This window comes from Phaethon aethereus (genome assembly GCF_964289735.1).
Source record: "Phaethon aethereus genome assembly, chromosome: 19".
In the NCBI taxonomy this organism is placed as follows: Eukaryota; Metazoa; Chordata; class Aves; order Phaethontiformes; family Phaethontidae; genus Phaethon; species Phaethon aethereus.
This window is the reverse complement of record NC_138595.1, coordinates 6,322,560-6,340,955: the sequence shown is the minus strand read 5'-3', so window position 1 is coordinate 6,340,955 and position 18,396 is coordinate 6,322,560. Positions and strand designations below refer to the sequence as shown.

The following is an 18,396-nucleotide window of genomic DNA, read 5'->3' as shown; positions in this document are numbered from 1 at the left end:
AGCAAGCCCAAGCTCCGACTCTTCCTCCAGCCCCTTTGCACGGCCCCAGCTCACAGCGTGGAATAAATCCAACAACCAGCAGCGTTATCCGTCACTCCTCTCTCCACTTCGCGGTGCAAGTTTGGTAACATGTTTAGTTTTAGGGCGACATAGAGGGGTGTAGCAGCAGCATCCAGCTTCACTGTGTCTTGCAGCTGAGAGAAGCCAGATGGGAAAGTGCTAATTGCACCACTGCACCAAGGCACTAAAATGAAAAAGAGATTAAAATTATAGAAATTGTTTGGCCAGCCTTTTGCTAAGCAGCCTGCATGAATAATCTTTCCCAGGGCAAACCAGCAACTGAAACGTGCAGATAATAATAAATGGTAGCAGCAGCTCTCATTAGACTTTCCTGCCGCCCCAGCCCGACCGTTGGCTGATGTGTGTAATAAGTCACTTAATGATCCAAGATTTGTTTAAAAAAACAGTTTCCAATCAGATTTGCGTGCCTTTGAATGGGCCTAAATCACAGGTTCGGAGCCTGCCATGGGTGATTATAGGCTGGGGCTTCTGTTTATCGGTAAAGCCCCAGCCCACTTAGCACACCGCAAAAACACTTTGCGAAGGGCAGCTCATCCATCAGGCCGGTTTGGTTTCTTCTCTTCAGATCACAGCTCTCCTGCTAGGATGCCCAAAGCGAGTGCAGAGACTTGGAGCACCCAGCTGTGCTTATGGTTCCCACCGCATTGCCTGCGGCCGTGTAGAGATTTTAACCCCAAAATCCCACTCGGCTCTGTAGGACCTTGCAGGAGCAGAGCTCTGTGCCGGGGCTTCAGTTTGTATCGGCTAAAGCCGTTCCTGCAAAGCCAGGGGAACGACCCTCTTGGATTTCATCCAAGCTGGAGAAGCGAAACCACATATTAAATAAATAATACGCTGATAAAAGCCCAGCACGCTGCCGCGCTCTGGTTTCTCTGCTGCTGGTGCCGTACGCAGGAGGAGGTGGCTTTCCACCGGCTGATTTGGTTTTGCTCTTGTAGATCTTACCCCTTCTGCCATCACCCATCTCCTCGGAGTCCTACCTCACCGTGCTGGCTACGTCCCTTTTCTCCTGTTTTCTGTTCTTGAGACTCCATTATGGATTTTTTTTGCTCCCCCACACCAACGGACGAGAGGTTTCTCACGATCTGGCACAGCCTCGTAGGCAGGACCGCATGTCAGGAGGGTGATGCTTCTGCAAGATGTCCCAGACGTTTGTCGCTCTCCCCGTCTCCCACGGCTTCCTGAGGCTGGGTTTGCTGAGCAGCGACGAGCTCCCACAGCCCGGGGCCTGACGGACCCTGCCCCAACCTGTGGCACGAGCGTGGTCACCGCGGATGGCACGTGCTGAGCTGCCCCGGCCTGCTCACCCGATGCCGGATCCCAACGCTTTCTTTATGGCAGGGCTGCGGTCAGGAAGGTGGATCAAAATTACCCTCAGGGCTCTCGGGCACTTAGAAGGTTCGTAAGAAGTCAATCACTCTTCTTAATGGTGGTAAAGAAACTGGCCAACTGCTGCACAAACCTACATTTTAAGGACAGGAAATTAATTCGTGCAGCTGCCATTTGGACTAGTGCCACCCAAGTATTTTTTGGGAAGACTCGCCGTCTTCCCTAGATCCACCTGGCTGGAGTCTGCTCCAGCCCACAGCAACGTACCCCCAGTCCCTGCCTGCCCCCAGCAGCAGCGGCCGTGGCCAGGAAAAGTCCCTCTCTTCATAAAAATTAAAATCCCCGATTTTCACAGTAACACAGACGCAGCAGCTGAGCAGTTTCTGGGGCATGGGGTGGGGGGAATTGTTTTCCTTAAGGAGACCTTAACATTGCACAGCCTCATTTAGGGGGAATTCAGTCGTTTTGCTTACTGCACAACAGGAAGGTGCCTTTCTATGAGAGCAGGAGGGTTGCACTGGGCCACGTGAGCCCATAAAGGGCTAATAATATATAATAATAAAAAACCCAAATGTAGTTCTTTCCTATGGGGTGCTCCCTGAAAACAAATGGTTCGTGTGAAACGACTGCGATCCAAGAGCCTGAGATGATAAAGGCCTTTCCTTGCGTCCGGCTCCGATTTCGGTACCTGCTCAAGCCGAGGCGGCTCTGTGAAATTACCTCCCTTTCTGCCACGGTGCGCTATCAGAAAGCCACGGCTTAAGTGCACACTGAAACTGGGAAGGGAGCTTGTTTTCCTTGTTTAGTCAAGCTTCTAGATGGAAGCTGACTTTAATCCCAGTGTTTGTCTGCATCCATTTCTTCCTTGTAATAAGATCTTCAAAGGAGCAGTAAGAACAAAGTACTGCTAAACAGACCGTGCGGCATGATCCAGCATCACCGAGGGAACTCTCAAATAGATCTTTCATCCCTTCCAGCCTCCCCATCACAACCAGTGTGGGATTTGGGAGATGTTTCTGGTCTAAAAACAGCACCCAGGAGTTTGCCTGCTCTCACCCTGGCTCAGCTGGGTCACAGCCAGGTCTCCATAGCCAACCTGTGGCCGTGGGCACCCAGTACATAGCCCGTGTGTCATTCAAGAGAGCAGAAGAGTAGCTCCGGACTTGGAGACTCTCTTGTAACTGGCACACAACCTGTGGGCATGGACCTTCGGAGAAGACCTCTGATTTTTTTCCCCCTTATTTTGAAACAGCAGTCTCCGGGCCGTCAGGTCCCACGGGCAGCTTGGAAAAGCGCATCCGGAGGAGACAGCAGAGCAGCATCCTGGCCCCGAGTCCTCCACAGCATCTCGTTATCCGCCCAGCAGCTGAACCCCAAGCGCAAATGCAGCTGCTTTCTCAACCGGCGCTCGCGCCTGGTGGCGGGCAGGACGCCACGGCAGCCCTTGCCGCAGCGTGTTCTGTATGTGCTGCCAAAGCCAGCGTATGGCCCGTGAAGCCAGCCGCCTCGCCGACGGCATCAGCTGCGTCACCCCACCAGACAAGGTGGTTTCCTTCAGCCATTGGGGAATCGCTGCCTGTTGACTCGGGGGCAGGCAGCGAACAGTCCGCAGGGCTGGGAAGACGGACAAGTGAGGCACTGCAAACAGCTCCGTACCCTTGGCAGAGCGGACACGCGTGGCGCATCATCACCCATACGTTCAGGATACCTCGTACAACCCCCACGCTCCCAAATCTTATTGCCCTCCTGATGACTACAGGTCTTTAAACTTGAGCACGGAGCTCCTGCCCGTGCACGCAGCGTTGCAAGTGCCGTCCATCGTGGCGGGGGCTCCTCGCGGCACGTCCCCTTCTGCTGCTGGGCTGAGCCAGGCTTTCTGCTCTCCCCGGCCCTTTCCTAACACCTCGAGACGCGCTGGCTTGGAGCAAACTCTGTAGGTGTACGCCGTAGCAATTTCAGCCTTCCTGTGGTTATTTAGGAACATTATCCTGCTGATGGTGACTGTGGAAACTACACACACACACACATACATACGCACACCCCCATGCATTTTTTGCGTTTATTTCCATAGGAACTGCAGGAATTTCACCTCTCCTTGGCTTGCAGGTCTCCAGTATGTCAAGTGGCCATGGCAAACTCCTCATATCACAGTGGTGATCGCGAGCATCGATCAGCCAACACAAAAAAAATCGCTTTGGTGGTTATTAATAACCTTCATTTCCTTCCACCCTGCCTCTATTCTAAGTCTCCCAAAGTCTAGCGGGGGGCTCACAACACCTTGCAAGACCATTATCCACGTGCGGTATTTACAAACTAAAGCTCAGCACAATGCACCACTCTCTAGCCCGGTTACTTCTGAGTCCTCAGGGGAAGAGCCCAACACCTACCCGCTGCCCGCACGCAACCCCAGGGCACAAACAGCTCACGGCTTGGGTCGCACATCATGGCACTAGACGTGAAACATCTTACCGTGCCACGCAAGAAAAATCTCAGACGAGGTGCGCCGGCACCGGAGCAGGCACACTTGAGCAGCGGACGTGCTCAGCGGCTAAGAAAAGCAGCGTTAGCGCTGGTTTGCATTTTCAGCTAGAAAAAGCACCAGGTGCCGGGCTCAGGCTATAATGAAAGGCAAAAGCATTTCCACAGCTGGCTGAGTTGGCGTGACGCTATCGTTGTGTGACACCACGGCAGATCAGACGTGAGCTCACCAAGCTGACACGAGCAGTTAGCATGCATGAGGCTCCTTCCACCTCCTAATTCCCTCAGAATAATTAATTCGCAAGAAGTCCTCAGCAGCGCTAGTCTGCCGACAGGCCCGCATTGTAGATGTGTTCTTTGATTCCCTTTAGAAGATAAGTTGACCTGTGAAACTCCAGTCTAGCTCATGCTAATGAGCCTCTGTAGGGCCATTGTGAGAATCAATGTATTTACCTAAGGATTTCTCCATAGTGCTCATCTCCTCAGCAGCTAGACTGAAGAGACATAATAGGTCTAACACACTGGAGTACTTTACTAGAGCAAATCACTGAACCCTAGAGGTGTCTACCCCGTATTTGCTGTCTTGGGCTAAAGTCATTCTGGCCTGGGGTCTCTGTTTCCCACCTGTACAGCTGAGAGGACAAACATGTGTCCTCCTGCTCAAAGAGCTTTGTGATCAGCAGCATGAGAAGTGTTACACCAGCACCAGCACTTCCTGTCCATCTCATCAAGGGCTTACTCACCCTTTTTTGCACCTTTAAAATCAGCAGGACAGCCTCTTTATTCTAGGGTTTTGCAGAGGCTACAGAAAAGAAATCTGTACTCTTTCTGAAGTATGTTTTTTTAATATGCTTTTCTTGTTTCTGGCCATATTCTATCAATGAACAGCCTTGAAATGTCTCTCTCCCCCAATTGCACAGATGCACTCCTGGCCTCTACAGAAGAGATAGTTACTCCCAGCTGAACATCTTACCTATAACTCATGTTCCTGCCCCCTCCGAGAGTGGCCAGGGAGCCCGAAGTGATGCCACCAAGCAGAGACTTCCCCAACATTAATGTCCTTCTCCTTTTCTTCCCTTGCAGCTTGAAAGCTGTCCTGATGGGGAAGCCTCAGGACAACACAGTGGACTTGTCGGGCATCCCACTGACGCTGAAAGACTTGGACCGCGTCACGTCCTACCTCCAGCACAGCTCAGAGCACATCGACACAGTGGAGCTGTGCTTCACGGAGCTGACGGACGACATGCTGCTGCAACTGCTGCCAGCGCTCTGCGTGCTGCCCCACCTCACCACCCTCTCCCTCAACGGCAACCGGCTGACCAAAGCCATCCTACGAGACCTCACCGAAACCCTGAAGGACCCCAAGAAGTTCCCCAGCATCACCTGGATCGACCTCGGCAACAACGTGGACATCTTCTCCTTGCCGCAACCCTTCCTGGTCAGCCTAAAGAGACGATGCCCAAAGCAAGGCAACTTGCCAACCATTCTGGAGTTTGGCGAGGGTCAAGTAAGCGATTTGGAGAGCCAAGATGGCCTGGCCGAGAGCCAGGAGGACCTGCAAGCTGGACCAGGCAAGACTGACAACATCAATTTGCAGCAGACGGACAGAACAGTCGAGGCCGTGGAGCTCCCCAACTCGGAGCAAGATGCTGCAACACCACAGACATGATGTCCAGCTCCGTGGCTGTTGGGCAGGCGCATTGAGCAAGGATGACTTAAAACCAAGACCTCCGCATTGGAGGTCCTGGTGGAGGGTCAGTTCACACGGTGGGATGCTTCAGGAGTCCGGACTGCTGCCTTCCTCCCGTATGATGAATGTGAACTTTCTTCTTTGCAAAGAACACATAAAGGTGATCGCGTTGAATACTTGTATTTTATAGAAGCTGGCCAGGTATTTCTAAACATTAGTGATGTGCTATGCTTTTTAACCTCCCAAAAATGCATCTCCAAGGTAGTGTAATATGAGGCCCTTAGAAGAGGATAAAAGGGGAGAAGAAGGTGCCCAGACTTTGCGGGGAAGGGCTCCCTTTCCTTAGTGCTTGATCTAGCCAGACCTCAGCTGCTCTCCCACGCGTGATGGACAGACAGCAGCCACCCCAAAGAGGACTGCCACCGAGATAAACCTTAAATCCTTTCCGATCCTGACTTCAGGAGTTGCTGATGAATAGCATATCTGCTGAGATACAGCACAAGTCTGACCACACACTAACCAGGGCTGTTTCGCTTAATACTGTGAGCCAGCCCAAAGGGAGAGCTTTGCTCTCCTGGTGCCGAGCTAAATCCCAGCCCGCTGTGTGCCTGGACACTGCTCTCACCTTCCAGCCTTGCCAAAATCAGGCTGGCATTTGTGCCTGTCCAGTGTTTATTCATTCGTAAAATCCAGTTTCCCACCAGCCGTGCTGCTGCGGTAACTCCACAGCTTTCAGTGCGGTGCGGAGCTTGCACCAGCAACACCGAGAGTATTTGAACCATTTTGGGGAGCCATCCACAAAATCCGGAGCCAGGGCTCGGCTCAGGTTCATTGCTGTTGCTGACAAAAGAAACCACAATACTGAAGGTTTATAAAAGAAAAAATCCTGGGGCTCATCCCTGTATCACTGCCACTGAGGGCTGGGCAGACCCAGCCGGCTGGAGGCTTAAAGCCTCAGAAGGGCTGTTGGGTCGCTTGGCTGTGCCCATTGCCCCCTGGACCAGAAGTGCTTTTTTTCGAAAATGTTGGTTTGGTTTTTTCTAAGAGACACGGTTTTGGTTTTATTTTTATTTTTGATGGAAAATTGATCACCCCAGAGCAGCAGCGCTGGAACGTGCACTTTGGCTTTTGAACCAGAGTTTCATTTGACCCTAAACCTGGGGTAAGGCAGGAAAGTGTGAAAAACTTCCTCTCCCTTAGGTTCAAAGGACCAAACATGACTCCCTTTGCTAAGAGGGGGTCCCTTTCTATCTGTTCAAAGCCCTTCCCCGATCAGCTTTCCAGCCTCATTTTCCTGGCTCGCAGCAGTGACCCTCTCTGGCTTTGCTTTGTCTGAGTGCAGATGCAGTCAGACTTTTTGGTCGTCTCTTTGGCTCTGTTCATTTAACATCACTGCACCGGGAAGCTTTTTTCAGAGGGGCTTCATGCCATCGGTGATTGTTTCTCCTCCGTATGCAAGTAGGTAACTTAGAAGAAACTCTGCTACTCGTTTTAAATACATTTGGCAAAGTTCAGTATGATTTGCATGTATCCAAGCCTTTTTCCTTTTTTTTAAATGTTAACTCTTCCCAACAGGCATGAAAAACCTTTGCAGTGAATAAACCGCTCTGTTTGAAATAAAGGAGTTCTCTGTAATCAAAATAAATAACAATGTTTAATACAGACCCAGCGTTGAATTTTTCCTCTGTACAGGTTGAATGCCCAACCGGCAGCCCAGAGCACCCCAGCAAAAACTACGACCGGAGGAGAAAGCAGTGCCAAGTGCTGCAGGTCCGGGTTCTCCTGGGCGCTTAAAAAAAAGGGTCGCTGTAGCTGGCTGGAGAAATAAATAACCCAGTTTATGGGCTGGATTCTGCAGTATGGGCACAGGGTGGACACCGAAGCATCAGAAAAGCGTAAGTTAAATTTTAAATGTCACCAGTGTGCAAAACTAACATGGGAGAAAGGAACACTGAGGATGGAATACTGCTCCACAGGGGAATCTCCAGTGTTACAGTCTCAGCGCACTGAAGGAAATGGCTTTTTATTTGCAGCAAGCACTGCATACGCGATGTTTGTGCCGGCACCCAGACCATGGCAGGGGCAGGGGCCCTTCTCTCCCTCCCCAGGAGCCACACGCAGGGGTCTCCTTGCAAAAAAGAAACTCCAGCAATTTCTTCTGTAAGTTGTCAGGCACTGGTTTGCTCAATACTCAAAACTGGGCTTCCCTCCTTCCTATGCACAGCTCATGCCCCCCAGTCTAAATTATTTAAATCGCAAGCTCCTTGCTGCAAGGTTATTTTCTGCTAAGTATTTTCACAGGAGCCAGCCGTCCTGGACCTCAGCATCCATCTGGACCCCTCAGTTTGGCCATGCAAATTTATAAACCAGAGGCACTTTGCATTTAGAGTGCTGCATCATTTATTGATACTTCGCACGCTCAATCCCCTCACCGACACAAACCACCCGGGAGGTTGCTCCTGCCGCATTTCCCCTCCAACCGAGCTTCTACCTGCTGTGAAACACATCAGTCAACTGACAGATATTTTGCATTTATCAGGCTCTTTCTGCAAGGAGCTACCAGCAGCCCACCAGCTCGGCTCTCAGCCGCAGAGGGCTGAATTTGCGGCTCTGTGCCCAACGCTGCTGCCGATTTGCCACGACTCGGCAGCACCTCATCCCAGCCATTCCCCTCTGCCGTGAAATGCTGCGGTTGGGTCCCTCGCGTGACCGTCCAGGACCACGTTGCAAAGGACAAGCCTCCAGAGAAAGACCCCACGTCCCTCAGCCCTTTGCCACGTGCAGACGTCGCACTGCTTGAGCTCTGCTCCCCCGGTACAGACAGGCTGTGCCAGTATCTCTGTGCCCAGAGAGGATCTAGCCCTTCGGAGAAAGGGAAATAATTAGAAAGGGCTTTTTATCGATATATTCGTGCATGCTGAAGCATGCACCAAATTACTGACTTTCACAGGAAAAGAAAACACCACAGCTCTAGTAGAGAGAGTTACTCGGTTATAAAAACGAGGGCTTTAGCTAATAATCAGTCTCTTCCTCGCAGTGTGGATTAGGTCAATTAGCCATTTATCGCACTTCAGGATGACAGTGATCCTGTGGGCTCAGTAAAGAGTGGGGTTTTTTTAAGAAGGCAGCATGAGATTGTTTCCCTTCCTAGCCCATCAGCATCAAAACAAGCTTGGGGCTCACTCCATATGTAATCGGTGTAATCTCGATGCTACGCTGGGCTGCTCGTTCTGCTCAGAAGCTTTTAAATGGCCCTAGAAGAAGGATTCAAGTCCTGAAAATCACTGCTGTTAGAATACTAAAGTTGATTGAGTCATTTGTTGTCAAAAGAGGGGAAGAAATGTCCACCATAAAACAAGTAGTCCATAAAATATCCAAGCCTGGTTTGGTTAGTTATCTCCACCAGCACCACACAGCTCTGCCTGTGCATGAAAGAAACTAGTCTGTGAGAGAAGATTTACGTCTTCTGCAACAAAAATGTAATTGGAAATCATCCTGTGTAGATCGAAGAGCCCACACCGAGGGGAATCAAAACAGTAGGCGAGGAATTAGAAAGGCATGAAAGAGCTGCTGCCACGTCTTTCAGATGGCTCGTTCCAGCTGGGTTATCTCAGAAGAGTTTTGCACAAGCCCCGTTTGGGTTTTGAAGGTGATGATTCATTTAAAATGAGGGTTATGTTCCTGGGGATGTTGGGAGCAGGCAAGAAGGCTGGTGATGGTCATGCCAAAGTAGGGACTGTGCTGGAAAGCCAAGAGCACAGAAAGCACTGTTGAAGACATCAATGAAGATCAAAAATACTTTGGCCAAAAGCTTTGCATGATGCTCACCACTCCTTTGGAGCAAAAGACTGCAAACGCCCACCCAAAACTGCCCACACGCCCACCCAAAACTGCCATGGAGGAGAAGCAAAAGTGTGACCTGGGTGGACAGCGGGGAGGCAGCAGTGGCCGAGACGGGGAGAGGCTGCCCCAGCAACGAAACCAGGCTGGGTTATCAAACGTTTCAGCGCTTTCCCCCGGTTCAGCACACCTCGTTCAGCAGCGAGAGAAGAGGCGGCTCCTGAGCTCGTGCAGGGACCGCGCGCGCCCTCCGAAACGCAGAGGCTCCCACGTTCCATTACCTGGGAGCACATTGCAGGTAGCTGCTATTGCCAAGGAAACCAACCGACCTTATTAGCAGTTTGCACGTATTGATGCTTATGAGGAAGGGAGAAAAACAACTAACCTAAGCTCTCCAGTGTAATGTTTCTAGCTGAGCGACAGATTTAATCTCTTCCCAACCTTTTTGGTACACAGACGTTGTCCTGGAAACATCACAGTGATCCCACTCTTCTTTCGCTGCAGGGGCAGCTGGTTTTTATCTGCCTGGGGGCCATATTCCACCAGCAGACTATACACAGCAAAACGAGCTTTATTAAATGACTTTAGCATTAAATTCTGAAGGACAAAACAGGAAACCAGATCGGTCACTCGCAGTCCTCCCACAACCGCCAGCGCCGAGTCTCACCACTTCGCACAAGCGGGCCCCATCTTCAAGAAATCTTCTCAAATGCTCAACGGCCATAAGCAAAAGGAGCTGATGACCCTGCGATACCAGAACCTGCTGGGATCTGGAGATTCAGCCTTTCTTTTCCATGCCTTGGGGAACAGAGGTCTTCTAAGATCATGAAGTGGAGTTAAAGGCTCGATGAGGATCGCTCCCCTCCCTTGCAGCACCCCATAGTCAGCAACTGCACACTTTCGAGACATGGGTTTGCACACAGCCAAGCAGCACATCATGACTGCTACTTATTGCATGAAGCTAGCCCAAAAAAATAAGAAATAGAGCAGATTTGGGTCCTACTGTGTATTTACACGTGTGGTCAAGCACAGCTTGTCCAGGAGGAAAGCAAAGAGAGGAGCAAACACCGTCTCCCTGCACTGACTACAGCCATGCTCTCCGCTCTGAGCCCAGTACAATAGCCTGGGCAATGCCATACCGAGCTACAAACCCCATAAACTTTATCACAAATGCACATATCTGCAGCTGGTGACTGCTGACAGGCAGGAAGGCTCATAGCCAGGAGATGGGGACCAGTGCAGGGCTGGCTGCAAGGCTGCCCACTTATTTCACCCCACTGCAATCCATGCTCTGCTTGCGCCAGTAAAGCTCCTCCAAATCCACACAGGTACAAACCTTTCCCCACCAACACCAAGCCCTGGGGGCAGGAATCGAGGCCCCTCTCCCTGATGCATACAGCCCAACGCATCCTTTGCTCTCACATTCTCGCTCATTTTACTTACACCCACCTTCAGGACAAATAATCTTTTTTTTTTTTCTTCCTCATCTTTCCTCTTCTTTAATTCAGAGGAAAAACTCCATACCAGGTTCACAGGAGGGTGTTCCGGGCAGGGCAGGCAAATGGTTTTGTCTGCACTTGCTGAAGGACTGGGGTTTCGCTGATGCAGCCCCCTCTCTGCCTTAGCAAAACCCAACGTGCGTTGTATTTATTTTCGTTTCCTTCTAAGCTTTAAGAAAGAAAAACACATTTGCAGGGCTGCAGCGCATGGAGGATTTCCCATGTGCTGCCCGGGAACACACAGCACTGCAGGGGAGAACTGAAATAGTAATTAAACTGGAGGGGGTGGTGTGTACAGGCTGGTTTTTTTTCCCCGTTTATCTTTATTTTGCAGCCTCAGGGTTGTAAAGAAGCAGGTTCGTAGGAAACGGCTGTTTATGGGGAACGGGTGAATGAAAAATAATCACAACTGCTGCAAAAGAAGGTGGGTTTTCAATGTGAAAAACATGTTTTTCAAACAAGAAAAAGCTGACCTAGCTGAAAACCCAGAGAGCAGCATGTTGGCCGAGTTCTGTCATCATTACAAACTTATTTATTGGAAAATGAAGTGCTTGGGGAGTGTGAAGAGTGCTTCCACAGGGACCAGGAAGGATTTCTACGCTAGCGAGTGCCTTACCGAGCAGACGCTGCCGTTCCTGGGCACGGGTGCAACCAAAACCTTGAAGGCAGGAGCGCGCCCAGCTGCCCTGAACGGAGCTACGTCAAAATCTCAATGGAAATCCCCACATCCGAAATTTAGGAATGCTAGGCTGCCATTTTCCTGAGCAGACGGGTCCAGAGGAGAGCCGCCGGCCCTACATGCGCCCCAGGACCTCTCCATCCAAAATCATGAGTTGGGCCACATACAAAAATCAGGCCTTTTCCACCTAAAACATAACTCAACAGCTGGGGAGCGCTTTTGAAGGCTGTGAGCCAGGCCATAACAAAACCTACATGAATACTCTGGTTACTGCAAGGAAAATAAACTCTTGTGAGAGTGCTTCAGCTGCAGCTGGTTGAATAGAGAAGGAACAAGTAGGAGTGAAGGAGGATGCTTGCAGGATGTGGTTTTCCCAGGAAAAGGTGACTCTGATGGAGTTGCAAAAGGGAGGAGGACACAAAAGGGAGAAGGTTGAGACCTAAGCAAATCTCACCCACAATATCTGGGATTAAGAAAATCATCCGCATAAAAAGCCAGGAGGGGGTTAGGCTAAAGCTTTCAGCTGCTCCCATGCTACCTGAAGCCTGGTATTCGTCTCCTTACTAATAGAAGAAAAAGTCCTAGCTAGGGGAATCTTTTGCGTTATTTATTGGCAGCTCATGCTGGTGTGTCAAATGCTGGTCCCAGAGATAGCAAGAAGTCTGCTCAAGCTCAGTTCATAGGGGAAAACATATAGCAGCATCTGGAAAAGTAACTAGGTATGATCCCTCAAGGACTACCTGTTTTACATACAAAATACGGAGTGAGCAGTTAGAAACCAGAGGGGCTTTAGCTCTTGCTGATCAAGGAGCTCTGAACCAAAGTGACATTACAGTTCAGATATGTGCAATTCTTGTTGGAATCATTTTCCTTGATGGAGTGATAAGGCTGATGCCAAAACACTTTAGGGCCCAGGAAAGAAGTGCCAGATGGCAAGTACCGAGCACTGGGAAGGACCAGCCTCCTGTGAGTCGGGATGGATGGATGGGTCAGGCCACTCTCCCCTTCCAGCCCATCGATTACCTCCCACATTTCAGTGAGCAAATATTCCACCCAATTGTGAAATTTCCCTTTTACTAAAACCACAATAATAAACAAAATATCTGATGTATCCTATTGTTTTGATGCTTATAGCAGTGCTACAGGTCTTGGCCAGGATCAAGGCTGTCTTGCAGCAGATGCTGTAGAAACAGGACAGCTCCTGCCCATGACCACGGGCAGCACAGCATCCTTCCACCACGCGCTCAAAGCTAATGACCAGCAAAAGCGACTCCCAACTCACTTCTTTAAATAAGACCAGTTTTCCTAAACCGTCAGGATTAATACTGGCTTTGGAAACATCTCACGGATTTTGCTATGCAGTCTGCGTGCCCCGCAGCAGTGAGAGCAACGAGAGAAAGCCTGCAAGGCTACCTTAGCAGCTCTCGGCCTCCGAGTATTAAGGTGGCAGATCAGCCTTCAGAGGTCACAGCTAAATTGAGTAGATTTCATTGATTGCGCCATTAATTGCCTGCCCAGCGGAAAGCTGCTGCATGATGGACGACCAGTTAATTTACAACAGATCACTCGTAGGAAGCTTTATTACAGAGAAAGGCAGTAGCAATTGGCCAGGCGGTAGCAACTCCTGCTCTTCTGCTACCTTGTGAGATGGTCGAGCTTATAACCAAAGTTACTGACCTCCTTTTTCGGATGTTGCAACAACCAATGTCTCCAAGCAACATGGTAAAAGAATGGCAAAAAAGAACTGTACATCCAAAAGATGCGATTTATATTGAGATGAAGGCTTGCTGGAAATAAAATATGGATGTTAGCTTATTTCTTTGTGCAGCCATAATCACTAAGCTGGTGGGGAAGAAAAGTATTCGATCTACTTTGCTTGTGCATTACCATTAACAAATGTTAGCACAGAATTTGTTCAGAAGGACAAACTGCAGGAGCTTTGCTAACAGGGAAGGACAGGAGGAACTCTGGATGCCAAGCTGGTGGTGCAGGACAGGTATTTAGGAACACAGTGCCAACTTCTTGCATGAAAACTGCATAAGCCCATGGCTCAATTACCTCTGATGGACGGGGAATTGGAGATGCTTTGTTTACAGTCCCTTCTGGCAGTTTTGTGCTTGCATTTTCTATCTTCTAAATATGCAGAAGACAGCTGGGTTTTACCTTTGGCTTAGTTTATGGTTTTACATAAAATTGAAGACCTGATTTAATAGACTCAGAAAAGGTGCAACCTGTTCACCAACACATTTAATTATTTGTGCAGATTTCTAAATTCATTCCCAAGACTTTCTGCCTCCTAATAGCTTATTGATTCCATTATTTCTTTGCCATCCTTCATTATTCTTTGCAATTGTATTAATTCAATCTGAGGAGAAAATAAACCAGTGGAGTCTGAAGGTAATTACCTGAAGGTAATCCTTCAAAAAGGGTTTGCTTAGCTGCATCTGGAGGGTTTGGCTGAGCCATCAGTGGCCAGCACAGCTCTTCACTAAGCCTGTTGTATGCTGCAACCCTCCATGAGTTGTTAGCGGAAGCAGAAATAGCATTTGAAGTTTAGAAAAGAGAAGCATAAGTCCAGTGCTTTGTGCTGTGCCAAGAAGAGGAGAAAAATCAATATATAACTCACTGAAGATTTGGCCCATGCGTTTATCACTCTCTTTTTCTAGGTGAGGCTGCTCTATTTCTGGCTCTCCCAATGGCTCACTGTGTTACCTGTCAGTTGTGTCCTTCCCCAGGGGAAACCAGAGATCCCCTTGGTTTGTGCAAGCGTTTGCAGAGCTCTGCGATTAGGATTTTGCATCGCAAAGCAGCAGCCAAAGGTCTCTGCCAGCAGCAGGACCACAAGCAATACTGATAAACATGCTAAACACATTATGAAAAATCACAGCTACACGATTAGACCTCAAAGCACCTTATTACAGGCATGCCTGTCCTACAGGTGTAAAGTCCTGGAACAGATATACAGGGACTCATTCAGATATATATGGAAAACAACAGGAATTCGTATGGAAAACTACAAGATAAAGAAAGGGACATTGGCTGTAACAAATATGGAAAATCCAGCTACATCACACATCACCATGGGAACGAGCCTCCCTTTTCCCCTTCTGCAGCTTCTTATTGTCTTGCTACTACCTCCAGGTAAGATCTGCAATTCCAGCTTGTCTTATATTTCATTTATATAAGGTGGCAGTAAAGAATCGATCTCTGAGCACCAGGTGCATCATACTCCGGGTACGTACGAACAAACACACTCATAGAGGAGCAGGCAGAAAACCTCAGCAGTGGACAGATTTTTCAAAAACACAAACCAAAAGAGCACATCTGCTTCGGACTGCGTGCCTTCACGCATCGCTTTCCAATAGAGGAACATCACCATTACTTTTTTGGTTTATTTCGTCTCCTCCGTTGTACACACCTGCTTGTTAAATTATGAATTTAAAGGCTAAGTATTTTCCCAGCCGCGCTGCGGGAAGCTGTGCTTTCTTGCAAGCTCAGAGCTCCCCTCGGCCACACGCACTGGAAGCGGCTTTGCACAGAGCTGCGGCTAAAATGCAAAGCTTAGTCTTTTTTTGTGCCCCTCGTGAGCCTCCCTTTGCCACGAAAACCTGCCAGCTATGGTCAGGCTCTTTGCAAGAGACGGAAAGAAAAGAGCTCATTAGGCAAATGACAAGCCTTTTTCAAAAGAACAAAGCACCTACTTCTCCCTTCCAAGCAGCTGAGGAAGAGAGGCTCTGCAAGCATGCTTAAAGCCAACTGGGTGATACGCGTTTTCCCAACAACTGGCAAAAGCGACTGTAAAAATCACTCCATTGTTCAGCCAGGAAAAAACCAAACAAACAAACAAACAACCCACAAAGCAGCAGAACAGCTTAGAGCATTGCAACGCTCAGGAGATACGAGCTGCATTTCACTACTGCTCTTTTCTAGAGCGTATGTCCAAACCTCAGCTCACGTCAGCGGTACGACAGGCCCGTTCGGGAAATTGGCAGCAGGGAAGATGTTTGCAATGCGCTCAATGAACCAAGTCCCCAGCGTTGCGGGGAGAAAGCCCAGCTTCCCGTCTCAGAGGCAGTAAAACTCAGTTTTCTACACGTCTCTCCCTGCTGAAACTGTCCTTATTCTAGCTCATTAACCTGAGTGGCTATTGCTTCTTTAAGCAATAATATTAATTAGGAAGTGGTAAAAGGCAAGAGCTGTTTTTCCCACACCTACGCAACACGCAGTACACACGCACAATGGAACCACGGCTTTTATTTAGGTGGTGCTTTTCATATAAGCTACATCTTGCAGACCGATCCTAGCAGCTTAGGTTTGCACATCAGCAAAATTACCCACTGGGCGGGCAAAGTCTGCTCCAACTCCGCATGTGCCAAGCAAGCCTCATTTAAAAGTTAGTCCCACACAAATTCAGCACAGCTCACATGAAAGGGATTAAACCAGCATTCTCTGATGATAACTGCCAAGCAAGAGCCAAGCAACTGGTGATATCTGATAGGAAATAAGCTCCGGACCAGGGCATTTCTGAAGCAACACCACATACTCACAACAAAACATCACCTGTGCTGTACGGCTCTTACATATTTAAGTGTCTAGAGGTCTCCATTATCTTGTCCTTATTTTAATCTGTTCCTTCAAATCATCCATTTCTTTTCGCTTTCCTTCCTAGCCCACCAAAACTTCTTCCAAAGTAACAGACACTAACAGCCTCCTCTCAAAATCCCTCCACACACCAGGATCAGTATTTTCCCAAGACCACAGATTATTCCCTTCTCCCTCTTTAATTTCTAGGAAAATCTGAAGGGTGTGATTAGACACCAGCTCCTCTGGGAAATCATGTTTTTTCCTACCTGCTTTAATTTCTTCTTCTAATGGATATAGGTACCACCTCTTCTTCCTCTTCCAAGTGTGACCTTCTGCCTACAACTTCAAAGGCTTCTTGCTTAATCATCAATCAAGAACACAGCTTTTCCTCCTCACCTACCTCCAAAACCACCCAGCACTGCCCAGAAGTTTGCTGTTTCATCCTTGGAGCTTGCCACTTGCCACCCTGTGAGCAGCAGCAGAAATCAGATGAGCGTAGTATTATTTTTATAAAGTATTGGGATTCTGCTAAGGGCAGAGAGTAACTTGTCCTGGGCCTCAGCTATCCTTTTCAGGGGGAGCTTTAAGTAGGGTTGGATGTTTAAAATGAAATGGAGGTAAAGAGCCTCACCTGGGGCCCCCAACAGGCACCAGCTATTTAGTCAATAAGGGTCAGCAAACATCCTGACCCCGTTCAGGCCAAGCCCTGCATCAGTCTGCAAGCAGCCTCAAGGCTTTTAGCGAGATTATTCAAGCTCTAACATTGTTCAACACAGCTTGGGTCATTGGGTCTTGCAATGACCTGCAGACTTTGCTTTTTAACAGCTGACCAGATTTTCAGGGGCTGGGATGATGAGAGAAATTGCCAGCCTGACTGGATGCAATTTTAATGCCTCAGATCAGGGATAAGACCTGCCTGTGAAGGATGAACCTATGGGCTCTGATGAAAAAGCCCCCGCTGCATCCGACAGTTGTAAACCTTACTTTGTATTTACGGTTCTGCACAAATATCCTCCCTGAACCAGCCCAAAATCCGCACCCAGAGCAGGGGCAGCCGTCAGACCAGCGCTGTCCCTTCGTCCGTGTGAGCGGTTCCAGTTATCACATCAGTTCTTTGAACAATTTTGGTGTTGTTGCTATTGCCTCGGTCCTGCTCTCCTCCCTGACACCCTTCTTCTTCCTTAGCTTGAGCCTCTGAGCTTTCAAATAATTTTCCCTTGATGTGGTCTCCCGTTTTGGACTACCAAACAGCCCGGTACCGACACAAAAGCTTTATATTGCCTCTTGCGAACACAGAGCATCTTCCTCCCCCAGTACAGAAGGGTGCGGGCTGGTTTAGGGAAGATAACTGGATACACATTAAATCAAATTCAAAGTGCACGTACCTTGGTACGGCATCTTCCCATTACCTTCTGAAACCACCGTGCATGTCAAAGCTCCCAGTTCGCATTTTGCTTTGAAACAATTCTCATCATCTTCGCAGCAGGTATCCTATGTATTTCACATCCCAAGGAGCACTTGGCACAAAGACTTTATTTACTGCTACAGTTGAAGGTAATAAATACCTGATTTGACACAGTTAAGTAAAATTGCTTTATCCAACAACTGACCTATTTGGCCTTTCCTCTACTCACCCACCCCAGCGAGGCTCTGATCTCCAGTTTCTCATCTGTAATGAGGAGGTAATACGGCTTCACAGGAACACTGGCAGGCCAGTTCAAGATTATCTAATGGAGGCACAAGATGACAACCAAACCTGCAGAAACTATCCTCCTACAGGATCTGGAAAAGCACAAGCAAGGAAGTAATTTAAAAAGACCCAGAAAATAAATTAAAATTATTAAAAAAACAAGGACAGCCTGCAAGAAAGCCATAGGCAGCTTTAGAAATATGGATCATTATTTCATTTGTTTAGAGTTCATGTTGCAGCTGTGCTATGCAATTATTTTACCACAAACCATTAAACATCCCTGTTACGAAAAAATTTAAGTATTGACTTGCAAAAACTAACAGGATTCTAATTAAAAAAAAGCACATCCAGAAAAGGTCTTAACTATTGGAGATGAAACTTTTAACATTTCAAGTTGATTAAAACAGCAGGGATTTCAAATTCATTCTCCATCGTACAAATGATTTTCCTCGTTTGTATTGTGTTCAGGTTTCCCAGTTGCGCACGCAGGTGCTGGGCTGCGAGGTGTTTATTGATTTCAGCTGCG

The 18,396-nt window shown here is 48.5% G+C and overlaps 1 protein-coding gene across 1 annotated transcript in view; it reads left to right on the top strand.

Annotated features, from left to right (window-relative positions):
- LRRC75A (leucine rich repeat containing 75A) overlaps window positions 1–5,557 on the top strand; it is a gene marked incomplete at both ends in the record, with an annotated part of 92,232 nt that extends 86,675 nt beyond the window's left edge. The window contains one exon of the mRNA XM_082008546.1: window positions 4,972–5,557. Coding sequence (XP_081864672.1) covers window positions 4,972–5,557 — 586 coding nt within the window. The remainder of the gene's footprint in view (window positions 1–4,971) is intronic.
- Window positions 5,558–18,396: the final 12,839 nt, after the last annotated feature.